This window comes from Xenopus tropicalis, chromosome 2 (assembly GCF_000004195.4).
Source record: "Xenopus tropicalis strain Nigerian chromosome 2, UCB_Xtro_10.0, whole genome shotgun sequence".
Classification (NCBI taxonomy): Eukaryota; Metazoa; Chordata; class Amphibia; order Anura; family Pipidae; genus Xenopus; species Xenopus tropicalis.
This window is the reverse complement of record NC_030678.2, coordinates 148,513,922-148,533,596: the sequence shown is the minus strand read 5'-3', so window position 1 is coordinate 148,533,596 and position 19,675 is coordinate 148,513,922. Positions and strand designations below refer to the sequence as shown.

General features: G+C 40.4%; 1 protein-coding gene across 1 annotated transcript; it reads left to right on the top strand.

Moving 5' to 3' along the window:
- Nucleotides 1-2,187: 2,187 nt before the first annotated feature.
- On the top strand, nucleotides 2,188-19,426 carry racgap1 (Rac GTPase activating protein 1). Its single transcript, NM_001001236.2, is given in 17 exon segments — nucleotides 2,188-2,264; nucleotides 9,690-9,778; nucleotides 10,713-10,915; nucleotides 11,005-11,144; nucleotides 11,587-11,656; nucleotides 12,610-12,663; nucleotides 12,936-13,013; nucleotides 13,372-13,489; nucleotides 13,575-13,702; nucleotides 13,787-13,951; nucleotides 15,292-15,387; nucleotides 15,468-15,666; nucleotides 16,186-16,291; nucleotides 16,371-16,503; nucleotides 16,584-16,713; nucleotides 18,647-18,755; nucleotides 18,849-19,426. Coding segments are annotated over 16 exon segments (1,890 nt in total). The 5' UTR covers nucleotides 2,188-2,264; nucleotides 9,690-9,693; the 3' UTR covers nucleotides 18,925-19,426.
- Nucleotides 19,427-19,675: the final 249 nt, after the last annotated feature.

Below are 19,675 nucleotides of genomic sequence, written 5' to 3'. Positions count from 1 at the left end.
CAACTTTTTTAAGCACAATCCTTCTATATCTAGAGAAGTATAATTCCCTGGTACATTCATAATTTTTATAGGATATGTCTCCTTTAAATTGTTTTTATTAATTACATTTCATATGTGTGCAGTCAGTTATCAGTTGCATAAAATACAATTCATTTATAGTTTATTTTAAAGGGTCTGAGTGCTCAGTTTGTGAGTCTTGTTCTCTTAGACGCTTGGACTTGGATTGTCAAAGGAAAACTTGTCCTACAACTTGAAACAAATACGCCTTGGCGTCTAAATTGGTTAATAATACCCAAGTTGCAGCGCATGTTTTTCTTAGTTAATGTGTGTGCTAGTGGTGTTATTTTTTTAATACAGAGGTGCAAGACAGAGAAACCTGTTGCATCCCTGGGCCTTCTTCTCTGCACTTGCACATATTTGTGCTCATTTTATAGGGCAGGCTGAGCCAATGTATTGGTGCTCAGAGAAAAATGTAAGCCACATGTACATTTGTGTGCGAATTTAAGGGCCCTCCAAGACTTCTTTGTAAGACATCATTGGACTCTGCTGCTCTAACTTATCATACTGACACGGGCCAAATGACCACACCGATATAGTTATTATATTTTTTTATAAGTTTTTAACTTTCATCCCCAGCAACATTGCTGGCAAGCATCATCAGCTTGAAGCCAATATTATTAATAAGGAAAAATGATTAAAATATAGGAAGGCCAGTATTTTTTTTTTAAGATAAGGTGGCAACCCTAGGTACTGGACAGACTTAAAACTCTACTTTCCTTTCTGTCTAAGGACCGTGACAAACGGGGAGATTAGTCGCCCGCGACAAATCTGCCTTGTGGCAGGTGACTAATCTCCCCGAAATGAAATCCCACCGGCGAGAATGTTAATCGCCGGTGGGGTTGCATACGCAGTGGCAAAATTTCCTTTCAAGGCAACTTTGGGGATCGTGGTGCAGCATATACCATCCCACTGGCGATTTACATTCTCGCCTGTGGCAAATCTCGAGGAGATTTGTCGCCCACAAGGGAGAATTGTTGCAGGCGACTAATCTCCCCTTGTGCCACAGCCCTAAAAGTAACAGTTGCAGATAATAAAATTAGCCTACAATACAAACAGCCAACAGTGGCACAATGCTGCATAACAACCCAATTTTACTACTATCCCCCATTTCACCTGTTTCTTTACCTTAACTGAGCCTTTGGGGCTAATTTACTAATCCAAGAATCCGAATCCGAATGAGAAAAATTCAGATTGGAAAACGAACATTTTGCGACTTTTTCGTCGCCGTTACAACTTTTCCGTAAATTGTTGCGACTTTTTCGTAACCATTACGACTTGCGTGAATTGTCGCGACTTTTTCATAGCCATTACAAATTTCGTGAATTGTCGTGACTTTTTCATTGCCATTATAACTTTTGTGAATTGTTGCGACTTTTTCATTGCCATTATGACTTTTGTGAATTGTCGCGACTTTTTCATAGCCATTATGACTTTTGCGAATTGTCGCAACTTTCGTATTGAGCTCGAAAAAGTCGCGACAATTCACGAAAAAGTCGCAAAGTACCGATCATTACGAAAAAAACGCATTCGGACGCTCGTGGATTAGTAAATGTGCCCCTTAGTGATCTGAATTAGAATGTGACCAGGCCCAGACGAGGATTCAGAATAGGCCCTGGCAGTACAGCTGCTGGCACAGCCCCCCCAGCCCAATAAATATTAACTCACTATGGCATCTTACAGCAGCCCTTTTGCCAGATTGCCGTCTGGGCCTGAGACAACCTCCCTGGACCCATATAGTACCATGAAGAAGTCACGGTTAACATGCACGACTATCGCTTTATTCTGAATATCGCAGAGTATGCACTAACAGCCACAGTTTCGCTGTATTAAACTACAAGTCAGGATTGTGCCTAAAAAAATAGTCCTCTGCAAAAATACGCACACCCAGCAGCATTCCGCTTCCTCTATGAGCTAAGCTGCAAGTTATTCTCTAACAACACTGTTTGCCCAAGCAACAACCCTCCCCTTTCCTCCCGGCCTTATCCCAGCCAATCACACTCTGTGCTTTCCGCCGCTCAGTTCTTCGCCGCGTTGTCAAGGTAACAGGCCGGCGGGGCGGGGCTAGAAATTCAAACTTGAGCGCGACGCGCTGAGAGGAAACGGTTGGGGAGAGAGCAGTGTGCGGAAGCTGGGGAGCCGCGGCAGGGATCCGGCTCGGCGCCTCTATAAAGTGCTGGCCTGCAGTGTGACCGGGGGAACCGCGCGTAAGTTGTTGGGGTTCGGGACGGGGTGAACGCTCAGGTTATTATTCCTGGTTGTTGCCCGAGTCTGTTTGGCACACGGCCTGTGGGTACAGCCATAGAGGTACAGCCGTATAGGTACAGCCGTATAGGTGCAGCCATATAGGTACAGCCATAGATACTCCTACTGAGGGGATCCGAGTCCCTGCGCCCCTCTGAGATCGGCTGCTCCTAAAATGAATGGGGCTTAAGGGGAAAGTTGTTTTAGTTTGAATTGCGTTAACTTTTCAACTCTGTACATGAGCCTATGTATGAACAGATCAGCGTGTGGCGCATCTGCCCCGGGGCCTGTGCAATACCGAGGAACCTGGGGGGGTGGGGGCGAGTTTCACTGGAAATATAAAGCAATGGGCTGACTCGGTGTATGTACATGAAATGGGCCCATTATTTCTCATACAGCGAGTTTGTGCGCCACATCACATAAATTAATATGTAATAAATGCATTTTAAATAAACTGCAATCCGTTCAGCCCTGCTGGCTGGTCAGCCTGTCATACAGTGATGTCTATGGAGCCTTACAGCAGACTGGGGGGGTAAAAGTCCTTTAGATGGGCACATCCAGCCTGCGGGCCTCAAGTGGAACAGCTCTGGTATAAAGATGCCCCTACACGTTACAATTAGGATCTTTCCCATGACCATTACTCCTGGGAGTTTCACACCCCTTAAGCTGGCCATACACGTGGCGATCTGACAATGTTTCGATGGTCGCACGAAACGTTGTCAGATCCGCCACACACCATTCAGGGCTGAATCAACGGATAAGGAGGTAGAAACAATAGGATTTCTACCTCCTTCTGTCGATTCAGCACTGAAGGGAGATTTTGGTCAGGCACCTTCTATGGCGCCCAATCAAAATTTTCAAACTGGTCCAATCGCCACCTTTAAGATGCCCGTACACGTTACAATTACAATCTTTCCTTCAGCCATTGCTCCTGGGAGTTTCACACCCCTAAAGGTGCCCATATACATTACAATTACAATCTTTTCTTCAGCATTGCTCCTGGGAGTTTCATATCGGTAGCTGTGGGGGTTTGCAGGTTGCGCATCCTTAATTCAGTTACCCCCCCAACCAACAGAGCCCCAATGTTCCTGCCCTGCTTGTGGCCCCACTGACTCTCTGGATATGTGTAGTAGTAATTCAATTCCTACATCTGATACAGTCTGTAAACAGGTACACTAGTGCTGGGCGGTATGACCAAAAATTTATATCACGGTATTTTTCAAAATTATATCGGTATCACGGTATTTGACGGTATTTTTTTTTCCCCATGCATGATTAGGTGACCACCCCAAACACCCGCCACCCGCACCCCCCCCCGCCACCCCAAACACCCCCCCATCCGCACGCAGCCCCCCCCCACCACCCCATCCACACGCACCCCCCCATCCGCACGCACCCCAAACACCCCCCATCCGCACGCACCCCCCCACCCCAAACACCCCCCCATCCGCACACCCCACCCCAAACACCCCCCATCCGCACACACCCCCCCCACCCCACCCCAAACACCCCCCCATCCCCTTCACATAAATATAACCCCCCACCCCACCCCCCCCCCAAACACAACCCCATCCCCTTCACATAAGTATAACCACCCACCCCACCCCAAACACCCCCCCATCCCCTTCACATAAATATAACCCCCCCCCCCAAACACAACCCCATCCCCTTCACATAAAATATAATTACTGGCCAGGCACCCCCCCGACAGCTCACATTGGTATCCGACTCTGAATGCGTCCTAGCGATGGCGCTTTTGTAGAGTGTGCGCGCTGACGTCACGTGCGCGCTGACGTCACGTGCGCGCTGACGTCACGTGCGCGCTGACGTCACGTGCGCACCCGGAAGTATTCAGCACACCGGTATGTAGAAAATTCATATCGGTTTCAAAAAAAAAAACCGGTGATCGGTTTTTACCGGTATACCGCCCAGCACTAAGGTACACACATGTCTCAGGTTGAGGGGGGGAAAAAAGCAAAACATTTGAAATTGTCATGGTTCTTTGAGAAGAGACATGTAAAATATGTATTGCCCTAAAAATCCATGACTAAATGCTATTTAACTTTATATTGCCCACTACTGTGGGCAGAATGCAGCAACATTACACCCATGGGACATGCAGAGGGCACGCCATATGCATCCTGCAGGCTCATAGGGTGCCTGTGGTGTTCTGCACATCCCAGCTTGTTAGTAGGTATAGCCCAGTCTGTCTGTTAGTGTCTGTGAGTTCACTGTACAAAACTAGGAAGGAGAGACATCTCATATGGATCTTGGAAATAAACCCTTCAGTGGCCTTGCATCTTGCAGGTTCAGTATTTGCCTAAATCGTTCATGAAGGGTTCGGCCAACCCCAAAAATAGTGTATTTGGTGCATCCCTAGAGTTTATTTTCATATATTGCCAAAAAGTGGGCATGTTGTTTAGTGGTTCCCAGTAGCATATCTGCCTTGCAGCATAGATGTCCTGAGTTCAATTCCAGCTTGGGCACTGTCTGCAGGGAGTTCATGTTTTCCATGTATATACATTAGGTTAGGCTTTTCATAAAATTAACCTACTTTCTGTGAATGTGGCAGGGACTGACTTGAATACTGGAAAGTCTCTGTAAAGAGTAACTGTGTTGCTGCTATATAACAGGCAATAAATTGCATTCTAGTGGTGCTTGGGGGTGGGGGTTCAGTGTAAAGGCCAGTTAGGGCTCTGGCACACGGGGGAGATTAGTCGCCCGCGATTAACTCCCTGTTCGCGGGCAACTAATCTCCCCGAGTTGCCTTCCCCTGCCATCCCACCGGCGAACATGTAAGTCGCCGGCGGGATGGCAGACGCGGCGGGGCGATTTCCGGAAATCGCCGAAAAAGACTCGCCCATTTAATTTCTTAAGATGGCCATACATGTAGCAATTTTCGATCTTTCATGTGACCATTTTGCTTGGGTGCCCGATCAAAATCTTTTAACCTGGCCAATCGACGAGTAAACTGATATCTGCAGCGTTTTGTGATATCGGTCGAGCCCCCATACACGCACCGAATATCACATGAAACAAGATTTTGTACAATATCATCGGTGCGAGTATGGCCAGCGTTAAATACACCACAGATCTATTCAGCTGTATATTCCTTGTTTTGAGCTATTTAGAGAAATTCTCAATAAATGATGCATCTCAATAGGGACTTGGACCAAAAAAGCAATAGGTACCAGGCAAAACACCTGTAATTTTATTTTACATTTTCCTCCAAACAATAGTTTTTATTCTTAGCTAACCACATGTCAGGGTTACTAACTGGTCCATTACATACAATAAAACTTGTATATAATGTATATAAATATATAATTAGGCCTGTTCTGATAAATATATTGTAAAAAGCTCTGTTCTCAACAGGACTCATTTTGCTACAAGACTGGTTTGATAGAGAGCCTTGGAGTGTGGTGGCTTTAATTAAGCATTTATATCTGTTTGCATTAGTCTCACTTCCAGTCATAAGCTGAATCTAGTAACTCCTTGCAAGACCGTTTTTAAATGCATCAGGAAATTACAACCCAAGACGTTATAATGATAGCACTTATCAAGTGAAAGTTAAACTTAAAGTAGACTGTCGAGTTTATAATTCTTAACCAGTTACATACCAACACAAACACATTGTTCTTTATGCCTTCAAAGAAATTTAATATTGCTCCCACTGGCCTCAAAGCTGGTGCCCATTTTTAAAGGGGATTGGTAACATGTTGCCCACGAGCCTCTGGTTGGGGATCACTGCTTTACACAGTGTGGTCACCTTTCTTTTCTACTTTGGCCTGACAGCCTGAATAAGGCAACAGCAGGTGGTGAGAGTAGCTGTTGCTGGTCTTTGCTTTCTCACCTGTCGAACATACACTGGCTAAAATTGTGTATTGGCAATCTACCCTATTGACAGATATCCGCAGGCAAAAAATATCTGTCAGGATTGATAGGCCACCATAATGTATTGAAAATCATATGAGATGAGTATGGCCAGAATTTTTGGTCACCTGTGGTGGTGCATGCCTGGGAAAATGTGTTGCAGGTGGCTTCTAGTGATTGAATGTTGTATTTATAGAGAAAGAAGGCCCTATGTATTCTATAGGTTACATGGCATGGGCAATTGTGCCCGATTTGACATAAAACCATTTGACTTCTGGACACCCAAAATAAATGTGCATGGTGTATAGATGCATTTAAACTGTAGATTACATACCACATGGCATTTAATCTGTGTATCTATACTTATTTATTGTATTTATTACAATGTTTGTGCACTGTTATACATTGTAAGATTGTACAGCACTGAGTTCTTGTAGAGCTTTATAAATAGTTATACTTTTAGACTGCATATGTTAACTACCCCCACAGTAATTTGTTTTTAAGAGCAGTTATCAAGAAAATAAAAAATAAGCCAACAGCACAGGAGAGGTTGGAGAGGTCTCCTGCAACAACCAATCAGATATATAGTTTTAGATAGGTGAACAGTAAATGCTAACTGCTGATTGGTTGATATCCATTACTGGACCTGTAGCAATCTTTGTACCCTTTATTGCATTGCCTCCATCTCTGGAATACTCTGACCATGTAAGTGTCAAACTAGTGTCATGCCAAAGATGTTTGAATTAACAAGCAGTCACTGAAATGTGTTCTGCAATAGCCCCATTCACAAAACATGGCAGGTCCAAGTATGTTATATAGTTGCCACTGGTGAGATGCTGTTAGTGTTTAGTGTTGCAGGATCAGATTTATACTGCTGCACATGTCCTATCCTACAAGGCCTGAGTTCTGTCACGTTGTAGTCAGTAGTTTCTGTATGTCCAGAGTTAGAAAGTTTACAACCACAAACTGCAATATTTTGCTTACTGTGGGGTTTCAGGGCTGGCTTTTACGGACTATTATCTTGCTTAGCCTTGCACGTAAGATTATCCAAACATAATGTGATATGATTGTGCTAAAAAGCAATTTAACACAAGCTGGGCTTTGTAAATTAAAGGACACTTGATTAATTGAATTAGCTGGGTGACTGCATGTGTATGTATCTAATAAAATTAAGTTTAAAACAGCTGGACTTTTTTGCGTTTTCTTGAAAATGTTTCTCCACTCATCCGAGTGGCTTCTTCAGTTCAAATAAGTGTTGGGGAACTCCCTGGCATTTAACCCCTTAAACTGATTCCTCACCTGTACCAAAATCTTACCCCCAGTAATTCATAAAGTGTGTGACTTCAGTGTTAGACTTCAGTTGGCACCGCTGGTTTAGGTGACCCAAATAGCCAAAGCAGTACAATAACCTAAATCCTTAAAATGCAAGAAATAGTTTAAATCTAAAAAAAAAAAACAAAACCACTGACAGAGTGGATGTTTATCAAACTTGCCAGAAATGTTCAGAAGACCTACATACACATGTCTATGCAGATTCCTATTCATCCAGGTCATGATATACAGTATCAACTAATCTCCCCGTCTGCCACTTCCCTAAATGTAAGGGAATTCCCAGGCATTTAAACCCATGAGGGCACAGTCATCCAATCAAATTGGTTCCATTAAACTTATTCAGTTAGGTGTTGGCTGAAACTCACAGGTGTAAGTATGATCCAGTCACAATGGTACCATGATTCTCATTGATGCAGGTGTTAATCTTTCAAAGTACATGACTAGAAGTGTGCATTGTTGTGAGATCACCAGGGTAAGGATGTCAAGTGGTGCCCCAGACCCCCTCCTCTGTTCAGGGATGTTTTTTCCAGTTTTTCATATATGGGCTCTTTCACATCTTTCAAATCTGTCTTCTTGGTCCAAAATAAGCACATTACTGTCCTCAAAAGTGTCCTCTTTGCTTGAGATGTAGATAGACTGCTGAGTCTTGTCCTGAGGAGTTAGCCCTCCTATGTTGGGCCTCTCTTACAGAGAGGTTGTTTTGTCTCCCCAATATATAGATCTGAACACTCTTCACTACACTGGACAGCATAGACCACCTTACTTTTTATGTACCATATATACTTGAGTATAAGCCGATCCGAATATAAGCCGAGGTACCTAATTTTACCTAAGGAAACGGGAAAAACTTATTGACTCGAGTATAAGCCTAGGGTGGGAAATACAGCAGCAACTGCTAAGTTTCAATAATCAAAATAAATACCAATAAAATGACATTAATTGAGGCATCAATTTCAAATTAAAGAATAAAAACAGTTGCTTTAATAAATGTGGAATGTAGTGAAAATGAACTCCCACACCTCAGCGTCCTCCCCAACATCCTCCAGCTCCCCCCTCTGCATCCTCCAGCTCCCCCCACTCAGTGTCCTCCCCAACATCCTCCAGCTCCCCCCAGCGTTCTCCCCAACATCCCCCAGCGTTCTGCGTCCGCTGTCTCTTCTTAGGTCCCGCAGCTGCAGATCTTTTATTAGGTTGCGCCCCGTGCGTGCTGACGTGACACGTACGCACAGGGCGCAACCAATAAAATTACCCGCTGACCACCAATGAGCCAAGGGCCTGTAACTCTTTAAAGGGGCCCGTGCTTAAAAACTGTATCGCTGCCAGGTCCGTCTGAGTGTTGCTGGGTTTGAAAAACACAGGAATGCGATTGAAAAATTTGATTTTTTTTCTTATGTTCCAGCAACATATGGGATGACTATGTTGCTTTGCCTTCTATGTTCCACCCCTCTGTTGGTCTGGTCCTTTTGCTTGACTTTGGTTTTGTTTTAACAAAAGCCCAGTCTGGCTACAAGCTTTCAGAGCTTCTTTTATGCAGCTTGGTTACTATCAAGGAAGCATAAGGTACTGTTTTATTAGGGAAAAAGAAAATCATTTTTAAAATAAGATTTATTTTCTTAAAATAAGGAGGCTGACTTCTGTAATTTGAGCCTGTATACCTGTAGTTTTTTTTTTTTTTTATATATCCATAAGGTTAAATGTGCTATGTGTGTTATGGTCGTAGGCACATAAGTTTTTGTGCTGTTTCTGTAAATATTTTTGTTTCGTATAATTTTTTTTAGGCATTTTTGCTTGGTTTTGTACTAGTTTTTAAGATGTATGGTGTTTATATGCAAGTTTACATTGTAGAAGTTTGTGTATAACCGTCTGTCTGCCTATCTTTCATTTTGCTTGGATATGAGCCTTTTAGAACTTTATGGTTGAGCTTTCTTGATAATTTTGGCCAATTAGCAAGGTATATGATGGGTTTGCTGGAGTTGTGAAAAAGTAGTTTTCAGTTGCTGTTTTAATGGCTTAAAGTGTAGTAGCATACTTGTATATATGGTTTTTACATGTCTGTATTTATGTAAACAGTCCCTGCAAATCTCCCTTGGTCAAAATGTGCTCCCAGAACTTTCGAGTCGAGCACTGCTCCACCTATTGATGCTCCAAGTTGTGATTTTCTACTAATCGACAATTCTTTGCAGGAAGATGGCGACAAACCTGATGAACCTACGCAATCTTTTTGAGCAATTAATGCGGCAAGTAGATGGCCTGAATGAGGGTATAGAGCCACGTAAGTATGCATCCCAAGATGGAAGCTTTGCTGTCTCTGCATATTAGAACTTCGGCTTTGTTGGCTGTAACGTTATTCAATCTTCATGGTAATATAACAGTCGGTTAGCTGAATTTCTTTGTTTGTGGTGGTGTGACCCCCCCATACTGATTTGATTAGTACTGCCTCATTTTAAAACTGGGCACCAAAATGTTGCAAATGTTAGGCACCTCTTAGTGCTTATAATCGCTCACCTAATACCCCGGGCCAGTCTGGGGTACTCCAAAGCAAGCACCATGGGACAATCATTGTCTTCTGTTTCTTTATTCTTCAGTGGCCCAGGCCAGGACACGTGCAGTATAGTGAAAAAGCTGCCCTTCTCCTTTTAAAGTTTGCCTTTTCACTCTACTGCACATGTGCACCCAATGCGAAGGTAAAAATATTGCTCCACATTGCTCGCTCGGAAGGCTGGTATAGTTTTCTGCCAACAGAAGCACCAGCCGGGAGTATCTGGCTTCCCAGCCCTCTGATTTTGCATATTCTTCTGTAAATCTCCCCCCCCCCCCCCCCCCCCAAAAAAAATGACAGAACATGCTCATGTCGATCAGCTTTTTTGAAAACATACATTTTTGTCATAGTATTAACTTTACAGGAAATTTTCCAAAAAATAACTGTAAACTGATATTTCACTTTTAAACTAAATTTATATTGCGTTTCTGTCTAACTTGTATGAGCTAGACATCCTAAATTGCGAGTAAATATAATTGGAAATGCCAACACACTAAAATCAAACCTTTCTTCCTGGAGAGCAATTGATTGTTTGGAACTTAAAAGCGTTCTAGTTTGACAGTATAGCCCTAGGCACAGTTCACGTGTGGTTTTATTTGTGAGTGGTATTGTCATGCTCTTTCTGAATGGTAGAGATCAATCATTGCCTTTTCTCCCTATTCCTTAGAGTTTATTCAGCTGGCTAAGAATTTTGAAGACTTTCGAAGAAAATGGCAAAAATCTGAGCAAGAACTGATAAAAAATAAAGAAATGCTGATGAAGACTGAAACTGAGCGCAGTGCGCTGGAAGTTAAGCTAAAGCATGCACGCAATCAGGTGGATGTGGAGATAAAGAGGAGACAACGTGCAGAGGTGGAATGTGAAAAACTGGTGAGATTGGAGAATTTGTGTGCGACAGTTTTGGGGGAGACAAGACATCAACCTGTGCTGTTAGTAACACCTGTTTTGTCTTATGGTAGGAACGACAAATACAGCTGATACGGGAACTGCTAATGTGTGATCCATCTGGCAGCATTCAGCTCAGTGAGCAGCAAAGAAGTGCTTTAGCTTTTCTTAATAACAGGACTCAAATGTCCGCTGATGGAAATGGCACTAGGAGGTAAATATGAAGCCAGTAACTGCGCCTTGGACTATTGCATGCATAACTGTATTGTAGCAGCAGTAGTAATGCTGTCAAAAACATACAACTATTTTGTTGGCAGTTGAGGTAGCCGTACACGTCCAGGGCAGTTTTCAGCTTTCACCAATCTGTCCCGCCATCTGGGTGCATGTGGCAGTTTTGGAAGACCCCCCCCCGTCACATGGCAATTTACATGCCACTGTCCATTCTTATAACTGAAATATGCAAATCCACATATTAATAAGCACACTTGAACATTATTACTATACACAGTGCATGTATATGTAAAATCTGCTATTAAATACAGAATTGTTGCTACTGAGCTGTAGCAAGAACTAGCTTATAGCTGTGCAAAAATTCAAGTTTAATTCTACATTGCAATGCGTTAGCTAATTTTCCCTGATTCCTCACATTTGTTTAGGCTCTCAACAATAGATGAATCTGCTTCCATTCTCTCAGACATCAGCTTTGACAAGACTGAAGACTCATTGGTAATAAGCCATATATTTTTTAAGGCATTGTTTAAGGCCATTTTGTTTTGGTAGATAGGGATTATGTCAAAGCTGCCTTGGTTTTTATTTTAAAAAATTGTCTTGATCTAACTCCACTATACGGGGTGATGTACGTTAATAGTGTTGGGCAAATTTTTTTACTGTGATGCTTTTAGATGTAATCAGAGGGATACACACTATCATTTGCTTATGTCAAACATGGTGGTTGTTTTTTTCTGGACTCTTATGTGGTGCCATCATAGGAACTGAAGTTTCTTCCAAAGCTGTTCATTATCCCTGAATGGCAAAGATCTGCCCCAGCAAGTCCTTAGGGCAGTGACGCACAGAGATTTGTAGTTAGCGGTATTTTATTTATTTATTTTTTAATTTGAATGCTGGCTCAATCTCCCAACTTGTCCTTGCCCTTAGATTTAAATAAGCCAAGTCTGAAAGGCGTTGTTAGGTTCTTTAGCCATTGAGCCAGGAAACTGTCTCTTAGATATTCAAGATGCGTTTGCGTGTATGTTTGCTACTCTTTCCATCTTTTCCATATATCCTATTTGAGTGTCAATGTTAGTCATTTGTAGCTGTAGGCTAATCATGCGGATTCCATGTTTAGATGACCACCTGGATTATTATGCCTGATGGCAGGTCCTGAGATCATTTTTGTTTATACAGGCTACAGTGTAGAATGCTGTTTAGTGGCAGGCTGCGGTATTCACACTAGTTTGTGTTCCTACTCTGGCCATTTGCCAGGAAATTGGTTTCTAGAGGATAAAAGATGATGGTGGAGATGTGGTCTGGTAATGGTGATATGATGATCTGAGGTTGACATTTGTGTGTAAAGTTATCAATACATTTTTACATTGCTGCAAGATGCAGTTACCTTTTGATCTTTCTGGTTTAGAAGTATATTAAAGGGAAATTAACCTAACTCTACATAATATCAACAGGACTGGGATTCTTCTCTTGTACGAAATGTGCGGCTTAAGAAACGAGAGAAACGGGTAAGTTCCTTTTTAACTTTCTTGTGTTTACCCACAAAAAAAACGGCACTCAAAGGGCAAGAAAGGGAAGGTAGAAACAATATATAGTGTATTTTAAGCACTAAATGTTCCACAGAGTCAATTCTGCAACGGTAACTTAGTTTGAACATGTAAACATGTGTAAAATGTGTTCATTAAAACTTTTACATACACAAAACAGTAATTCAATATTAAAGTGCCAATTTATGTTCCGACACCAGCAGTATTACATTTACCTTTTGTACTTTTTCTAGCGTTCCTCCAGGCAGCATACTGAAGGACCACCAGTTCCAAGCAAGAGAAATCGTTCTATAGAAATTGCAATGGATCAGGTAGGTGTGAATTATCTGCTGCTGCTGCTATAAATGTTTTGTGACTGGTGTTGGTAATTACATTTTAACTTGGCCTACTTCTTGTTTGCCTATGTATAGTTTTTAAAAAAATTGACTTACCCACTAAAGTTATTACTGCAGAGATTTGTCACTACCCTTTGTAGGGGCAGTTGCAGACCACAATAGCTTCACCTGCAGGCTTAATGTAGCTTGCAGCCTCCATTTGGATAGCCCTGATTAGAAAAAGATGGGGGTGTACACTTTTAATAGAATATCATGAAATTTGCAGTATTGGCAACATCAGTTCATGCTAGTTCACAAATTTTGAACTGTTTATAATGTAATTTTCTGTTTACAGGCCAATGAATCCATTATTGCAAAAACAACGCTTACTGTGCCAAACAATGGAGGGCCTATTGATGTTGTTTCTTCAATTGAGACTGTACCATATTATAACACTCGGAGCCGTAGGACTGGTGAGTTTAGCAAAAGCTCTGTTCACCTACAGGAACATAATTCAGCCTTTATATTTAACTGCTTCACCATCTGTTACCTTTCTAGGAACACTGCAGCCCTGGAACAGTGATTCCAGTTTAGTGAGTCGGCACCTTGACCATAAAGGTGAAGCAGACACTTGCAGAACTCCACAGAATGGAGGCATGCGTCTACATGAATTTGTATCAAAAACGGTAAGCCTGTGTTAAAAATAGGTGAAAGGCTCCCTTTTCTCGTAACGGTAATTGGTAACATTTATTTTCTGTTTTCTCTTCCAGGTAATTAAACCTGAGTCGTGTGTTCCATGCGGTAAAAGAATAAAATTTGGAAAAATTTCTTTGAAGTGTCGCGATTGTCGTGTTGTAGCTCATCCAGAGTGTCGAGAACGATGCCCCCTTCCCTGTATTCCTACAGTGGGTGGCACACCTGTCCGTATTGGAGAGGTATGATAGCATTTTGAAATTTGGAATAGTGTTTTTTTGTTTTTGTTTTTTTTTACATACTATTTGTGAATCTGTTTTAGAAAAGTGTTTTTCTTTAAGGTAGAAACATTTAGTTGTGATGCAGCTGATTCATTGAGCTGTTAGAGGAGCATGCTGCTCTTCACTTCTGGTGCTGTATAAGCATAACCACTCTAATTGCTACTGCCAGAAGTAATACTTTGGCACCGTAGCTATAAACCATGAAATATAGTTTTAGTAAACCCTCCTTAGGAAGGCACTTTTTTTACAGATTTAAGTGTTGCAAAGGAATTAACATACTTATAGTATTTACAGTGTAAGTTAAGAATCTGTATGTTGGTCAGAAAATATTTCCCAAAATACTTAAGAAAAATGGTGGGGTCTGTGAAACCTCTCAATGGGGGAAGCTGTTAACTATACGGGTGTCTTCTGGCTTACTGGCTTACTTGTTCCTATCTTCTGCTCCTTTTTATCTTCTTTTGTTTTTAATTAAGATGTGAGTTTACCACAAAAAAAAAAAATCACCTACATTCTATTCATTCCTATAGGATTTTCTATTTTCTTTTATTATTTTTTTAATTTGCCTTTCGCTTCTTCTCTTCAGCTTTTAAATCTGTCTGGTTGTTCTGAGAGGCTACAATTTTATTGTTACTTTTTATTACCTATTTTTCAGTTTAGGCCCTCTCCTAATCATATTCCAGTCTCTAATTCAAACCACTCTTTGTTGCTAAGGTAATTTGAATGGTAGAAACAGATAACTGCAGAAATACCAAATTGGACTGAATTACTAAACAAAGTGATATATTTAAAAAAAAAAAAAAAAAAAAACTCACAAATAATAAAGACCAGTTGCAAATTCTTAGAATGTTGCTCTCTACATCTTTCTAAGACCAGTTAAGATGTGCTACAAAGTGGAAAAAGGCTTCTTGTAGCCCCAGGTGCACGCTGTACCATCTGCCTGTGTAGGTAAATAACAAGGGCTGGATTGAAGCCCGAAATGTTGCCTTTGGCACTTGAGTAAAGTTATCACTTTTTCCAAATTACCGCTGTGCTGCTGTGTACATCGTACTAAAACCTAAATCAAAGGTGAACAACCTATTTAAAAAAATGAACTTCATCAAAACTGGAAAAAAGTATAATAAAAGGAAATTGTAAGCAACCTTTCCAATGTTTGTAAGTACAGCTGCAAATAAAAGTAGTATCCGCCTGTGCCAGTCTTGATGTGCCTATTCTCATAATGCTTTGCATGCTTTTGTGATACTCCACAGGTTCTTGAACATGCCTAATGTTTGTTTTGAACCATTCCTTATTTCCTCCTATAGGGCACCCTAGCGGATTTTGCTCCACTGACATCTCCAATGATTCCTCCAATAATTGTTCACTGTGTCAGTGAAATTCAGCAGAGAGGACTCCATGAGGTATCTAAAGAATGAAATGTTTAATGATGCCTTGTGGTATGTACTAAAATTCCACTAAATTGTTTTGTAATGTATTTCAGACTGGTTTGTATCGAATTTCTGGCTGCGACCGTACAGTGAAGGAACTTAAGGAAAAGTTCCTCAGAGGAAAGAGTGTTCCTCTTCTAAGTAAAGTGGATGATATTCATGCCGTGTGTGGATTCCTGAAGGACTTTCTGAGGAATCTCAAGGAGCCACTTCTCACTTTCCGGCTAAATAGAGTTTTCATGGAAGCAGCTGGTGAGTGGTTGTCTGACTTCTGTCCAAAGCAATTTTGTTGTCGTATAGTAGAGCATGCTTTATTAAACACAATGATCTCATTACAGGTATAGGAACTGTTATCCGGAAACCCATTATCCAGAAAGTTTAGAATTAAGGCTGTCTCCCATAGTCTATTTTAAACCAACAATTCTCATTTTTAGAAATTTCCATTTTTTTTTTTATGTAATAACAGTGCCTAAGACACATAATTAATCCTTATTGGAGGCAAAACAATCCTATTGGGTTTCTTTTATGTTTAAATGATTTTATAGAATTTCAGATATGGAGATACATATTAACGGAAGACCCCAGGTTTAGGGGTCCCATACCTGTACTTGTATTCACAATACATCACCTTGTTTTGCATGTAATAGGGCGATTGATAAACAATTCAACACTTTCAAGAGCATTCGAGAAGGGGCCTACCTTGCGCTTTCCAATAGCTCAGGACTCATTTCATATTATTGCACCTAAACTTCAATGTACATATTTTATCAGAAATTACAGATGAAAAGAGCAGCATTGCTGCTATTTACCAAGCTGTAGATGAGTTGCCAGCACCCAACAGAGACACGCTAGCTTACTTGATGATCCATCTTCAAAGGTGAGCGATACTGCAAATTCAGCCAGTTATTTTATGGGTGAATCCTAAAAGCATCATACTGAAATGTCACATTTTCCAGAGTGGCCCAGAGCCCAGACTGTAAGATGGATGTGAGCAATCTGTCCAAGGTATTTGGCCCAACTCTTGTTGGTCATGCAGTGCCAGATCCTGACCCCATGACAATTCTTCAAGATACAAGGCGACAACCTATGGTTAGTATTTTAAAACAGTGATTTATGAACTTTGTGTTTTGGGAATGTGATTTTAATGCAGTTTAACATTTTATTATTAGGTTGTTGAAAGGCTGATGCTATTACCTGCAGAATTCTGGAATCAGTTCATGATGGTAGAAAATATTGACCCCAATCACATTATTGAAAATGCCAATGTTTTTAACACTCCTCGGACTCCTGACGCCAGAGGTAAATATACACTACTTAATTTTGTATATTGATTACTCTTAAATTGTTTCTTGCAAATGTGACTTGTTTATAAGTGTAAAATAGCAGCTGTAAAACTGACAAATCAAAGTCTTGATTTAGGATTGTGTGTATAAAATATATACATGGAATTGGTTTCAGAAATTTATCCATAGTAGGTGTAAATTGTACAGTTAAAGGAAAACTGTATATTTATTAATGTGTTATTTAGATGAAGCAGGGTTTTACATATGAGCTTGTTTATGCAATATATTGTTATAGAGACTACCTTGGTTGGAGGTATAGTTCCTTTAAAGTAAAAATACTTCCCTTTTTGACGAGCTCATAGTTATGTAAGTGCAACACCTATCTAGTCCTCCAAAAAAAATATTAGTGTATTGTTTTACACAGACTTGTGATAACCACTTCCCAGCATCACTTTGGTTTACAGTTTTATGATGGATTCTGGGACTTAAAGTCCAACTGCTTTGCAGAGAATGTGTGCACAACCCACCATAAAAAGTAGAGTGACTTTGTTCCAGAATCCATTACTTAACAGTGGCGGTGGCTGGGGAAGTGGACCAGTCCATGCAGTACAGACAGATTATCATGGTTTCCTTTTAATCTGTGGAATTGAATATTCTGTGAGTTTAGGCTTTTGTAGAAAGGTACATAAACACTAACTGAATTGGCTCCCAAGAGGGGATTAAAACTGGAATGAAAAGTAGATGAATCCATTTTAAAGTTTTATATTTAGCTATAGACTACTGCTGTATATCAAGACATATATTTTGACTGCTTGGATTTTCACAGTCCCACTAGCCCCCCCACCCATTTGATACCCCTGTGGGGTATCATAGGCACTAAAAGGCTGCAGCCTTTGGGACTAGTTGAAAAGACATTCATGCAGTGGTTACAGGCCATGTGAAACACACATCTGGCAATGCTCTGGTACTAAATGGTACTATCTACAGCAGGTGGAAACTCCCTGGGTTTCCTCATAAGCCTATACAGAGATGCCACTAAATATATTCCCTGCTCTAAGCACCCCTGCTGGAGAATTTGGATTTTCCGCCTGTTAGAGCAATAACAGACTGTTCTGTTCTCCAAATGTTCTCAGAATGCCGATTGTTAAAAAAATATCCACTTTAATATATTTCTATTTAAATAAACCCAATATAATTGTTTTGCCACAATAAGGTATTATTAAATCTTAGTTGGGATCAATTATCTATAAAACCCTGCCCTGAAAGCTCAAAAACATGAAAGCCGTCTCTTAGTCTTAACTTTAATCAAGTAATTCAGATTTTCAAAATCTTTTCTATCCAGAAAACCACAGGTCCTGAACATTATGGATAACAGGTCCTATACCTGTACAAGGTTCTGTTTTATTATGACGGGGAAAAAGGAAATCACTCTTAAAAATTTAAATTTGATTATAATAGAATCTATGGAAGATGGCCTTTGCCATAATTTGGAGCATTCTGGATAATGGGTTTCCAGATAATGGAAACCTGTATAGGTTTGTTTTTTTTTTTTTTTTTTGTGGCTGCAACCAGACTTGTGTGGTCAGTCATATTTTAATTTAAGGATGGACGTCCTAGAACTTTCTTTTTAAGATGTAGCAAAGCTGTATCAAATCCCTTAGTCATGTGACTGTCCAGAACTGATGCAATACTAACTCCTCAGAGGATTGGTCCAGATCTAAATATTGGCTTTAGCACACCCCTAGCTCTAAATTGCTGATACGTTGGATTATAAGAGAAATTAAACATCTTTGTGCAAAATAATTATTTAGCATCTGCTGCAGTTTGACAGTGATTACATGTTGTCAGGGCACTGAAATTACTTTAAAATTCTGGAAAATTGTTAACTCTGCATTAAATTAAATGTGGACTTTGTATAATGTGTGTCATTTTTATCCCTCAAATTCCAGTCAGCATGTTAGGACCCCTTACCACTCCAGAGCAACAATTCAATAAAACTCCATCATCCAGCTCCCTTTCTCAGAGGATGAAATCCACAATTGGCAAAAACACACCAATGTGAGTAGTCACCATAATAGGTTGGTTTGAAGTTTCCTAAACTCTGATGTTACTGATGACTTAAATCTTTTTTTTTTTTTTTTTTTTTTTTAGGTTTGGAAGCAAAAGTAAATCCGTAAGCAGCATCCCCAGACAAGGAAACTTTTTCGCCTCCCCTCTGCTTAAATAAAAAGTCCGGAGGGTGCAAGTTATACACTACTCCTGGTGTCTACTAATCTACACTTGCTTTTAAACACTTTTAATGCATTTTACCGAAGGGATATATATATAAAACATTGTACTGTATTGCAAGTATGCTGCCAGCCATTAACAATTTTATAACTGCATTTTTATCATTTTAGTTGGCTGCTATAAAATCTTCATTGTAGAAAACTCATTTTAAGTTTTTAATTGTTGTAAATTGTTTTATCACAAGGTCTACATGTTTTGTTTTCCAATTATATTGGTGCGAGCAAGCACACAATACGGTTTGACATAAATCTCCTAAATCTTGAATTGTAGGACATTTTGGAAAAGTACCCTTATCCTTCTGTAAATATTTTTAGAAAAAAAAGAACAGTTAAACTGTGCAGTGAATCCAAGATGTTGTATTAACCAACATAATTCATGTTTAGCTTTTTAGTATGTTATGTTGTGTAATACTCTGTAAATACAATACTGCTAAATTATCATTTAATCTAATGTGTTTCTTTTTTTCTTACACCGCACAAGTAACTGGACTGGATGATAGTGTGTAATAACTACCTGTGTGTTCCCTAGTTGGTAGACTGTACTATGGATCAGGGTTTACAAAAAGTTTCATCAGCCTTCTAATTCATATAATAAGGTGGGGAGTCCACTGCAGGGCACCCCTACCATATTTTTACAATTGCCATTTGGCTTATTCAGCATCACTGTAGTGGTCACAGGCATTGACTGCC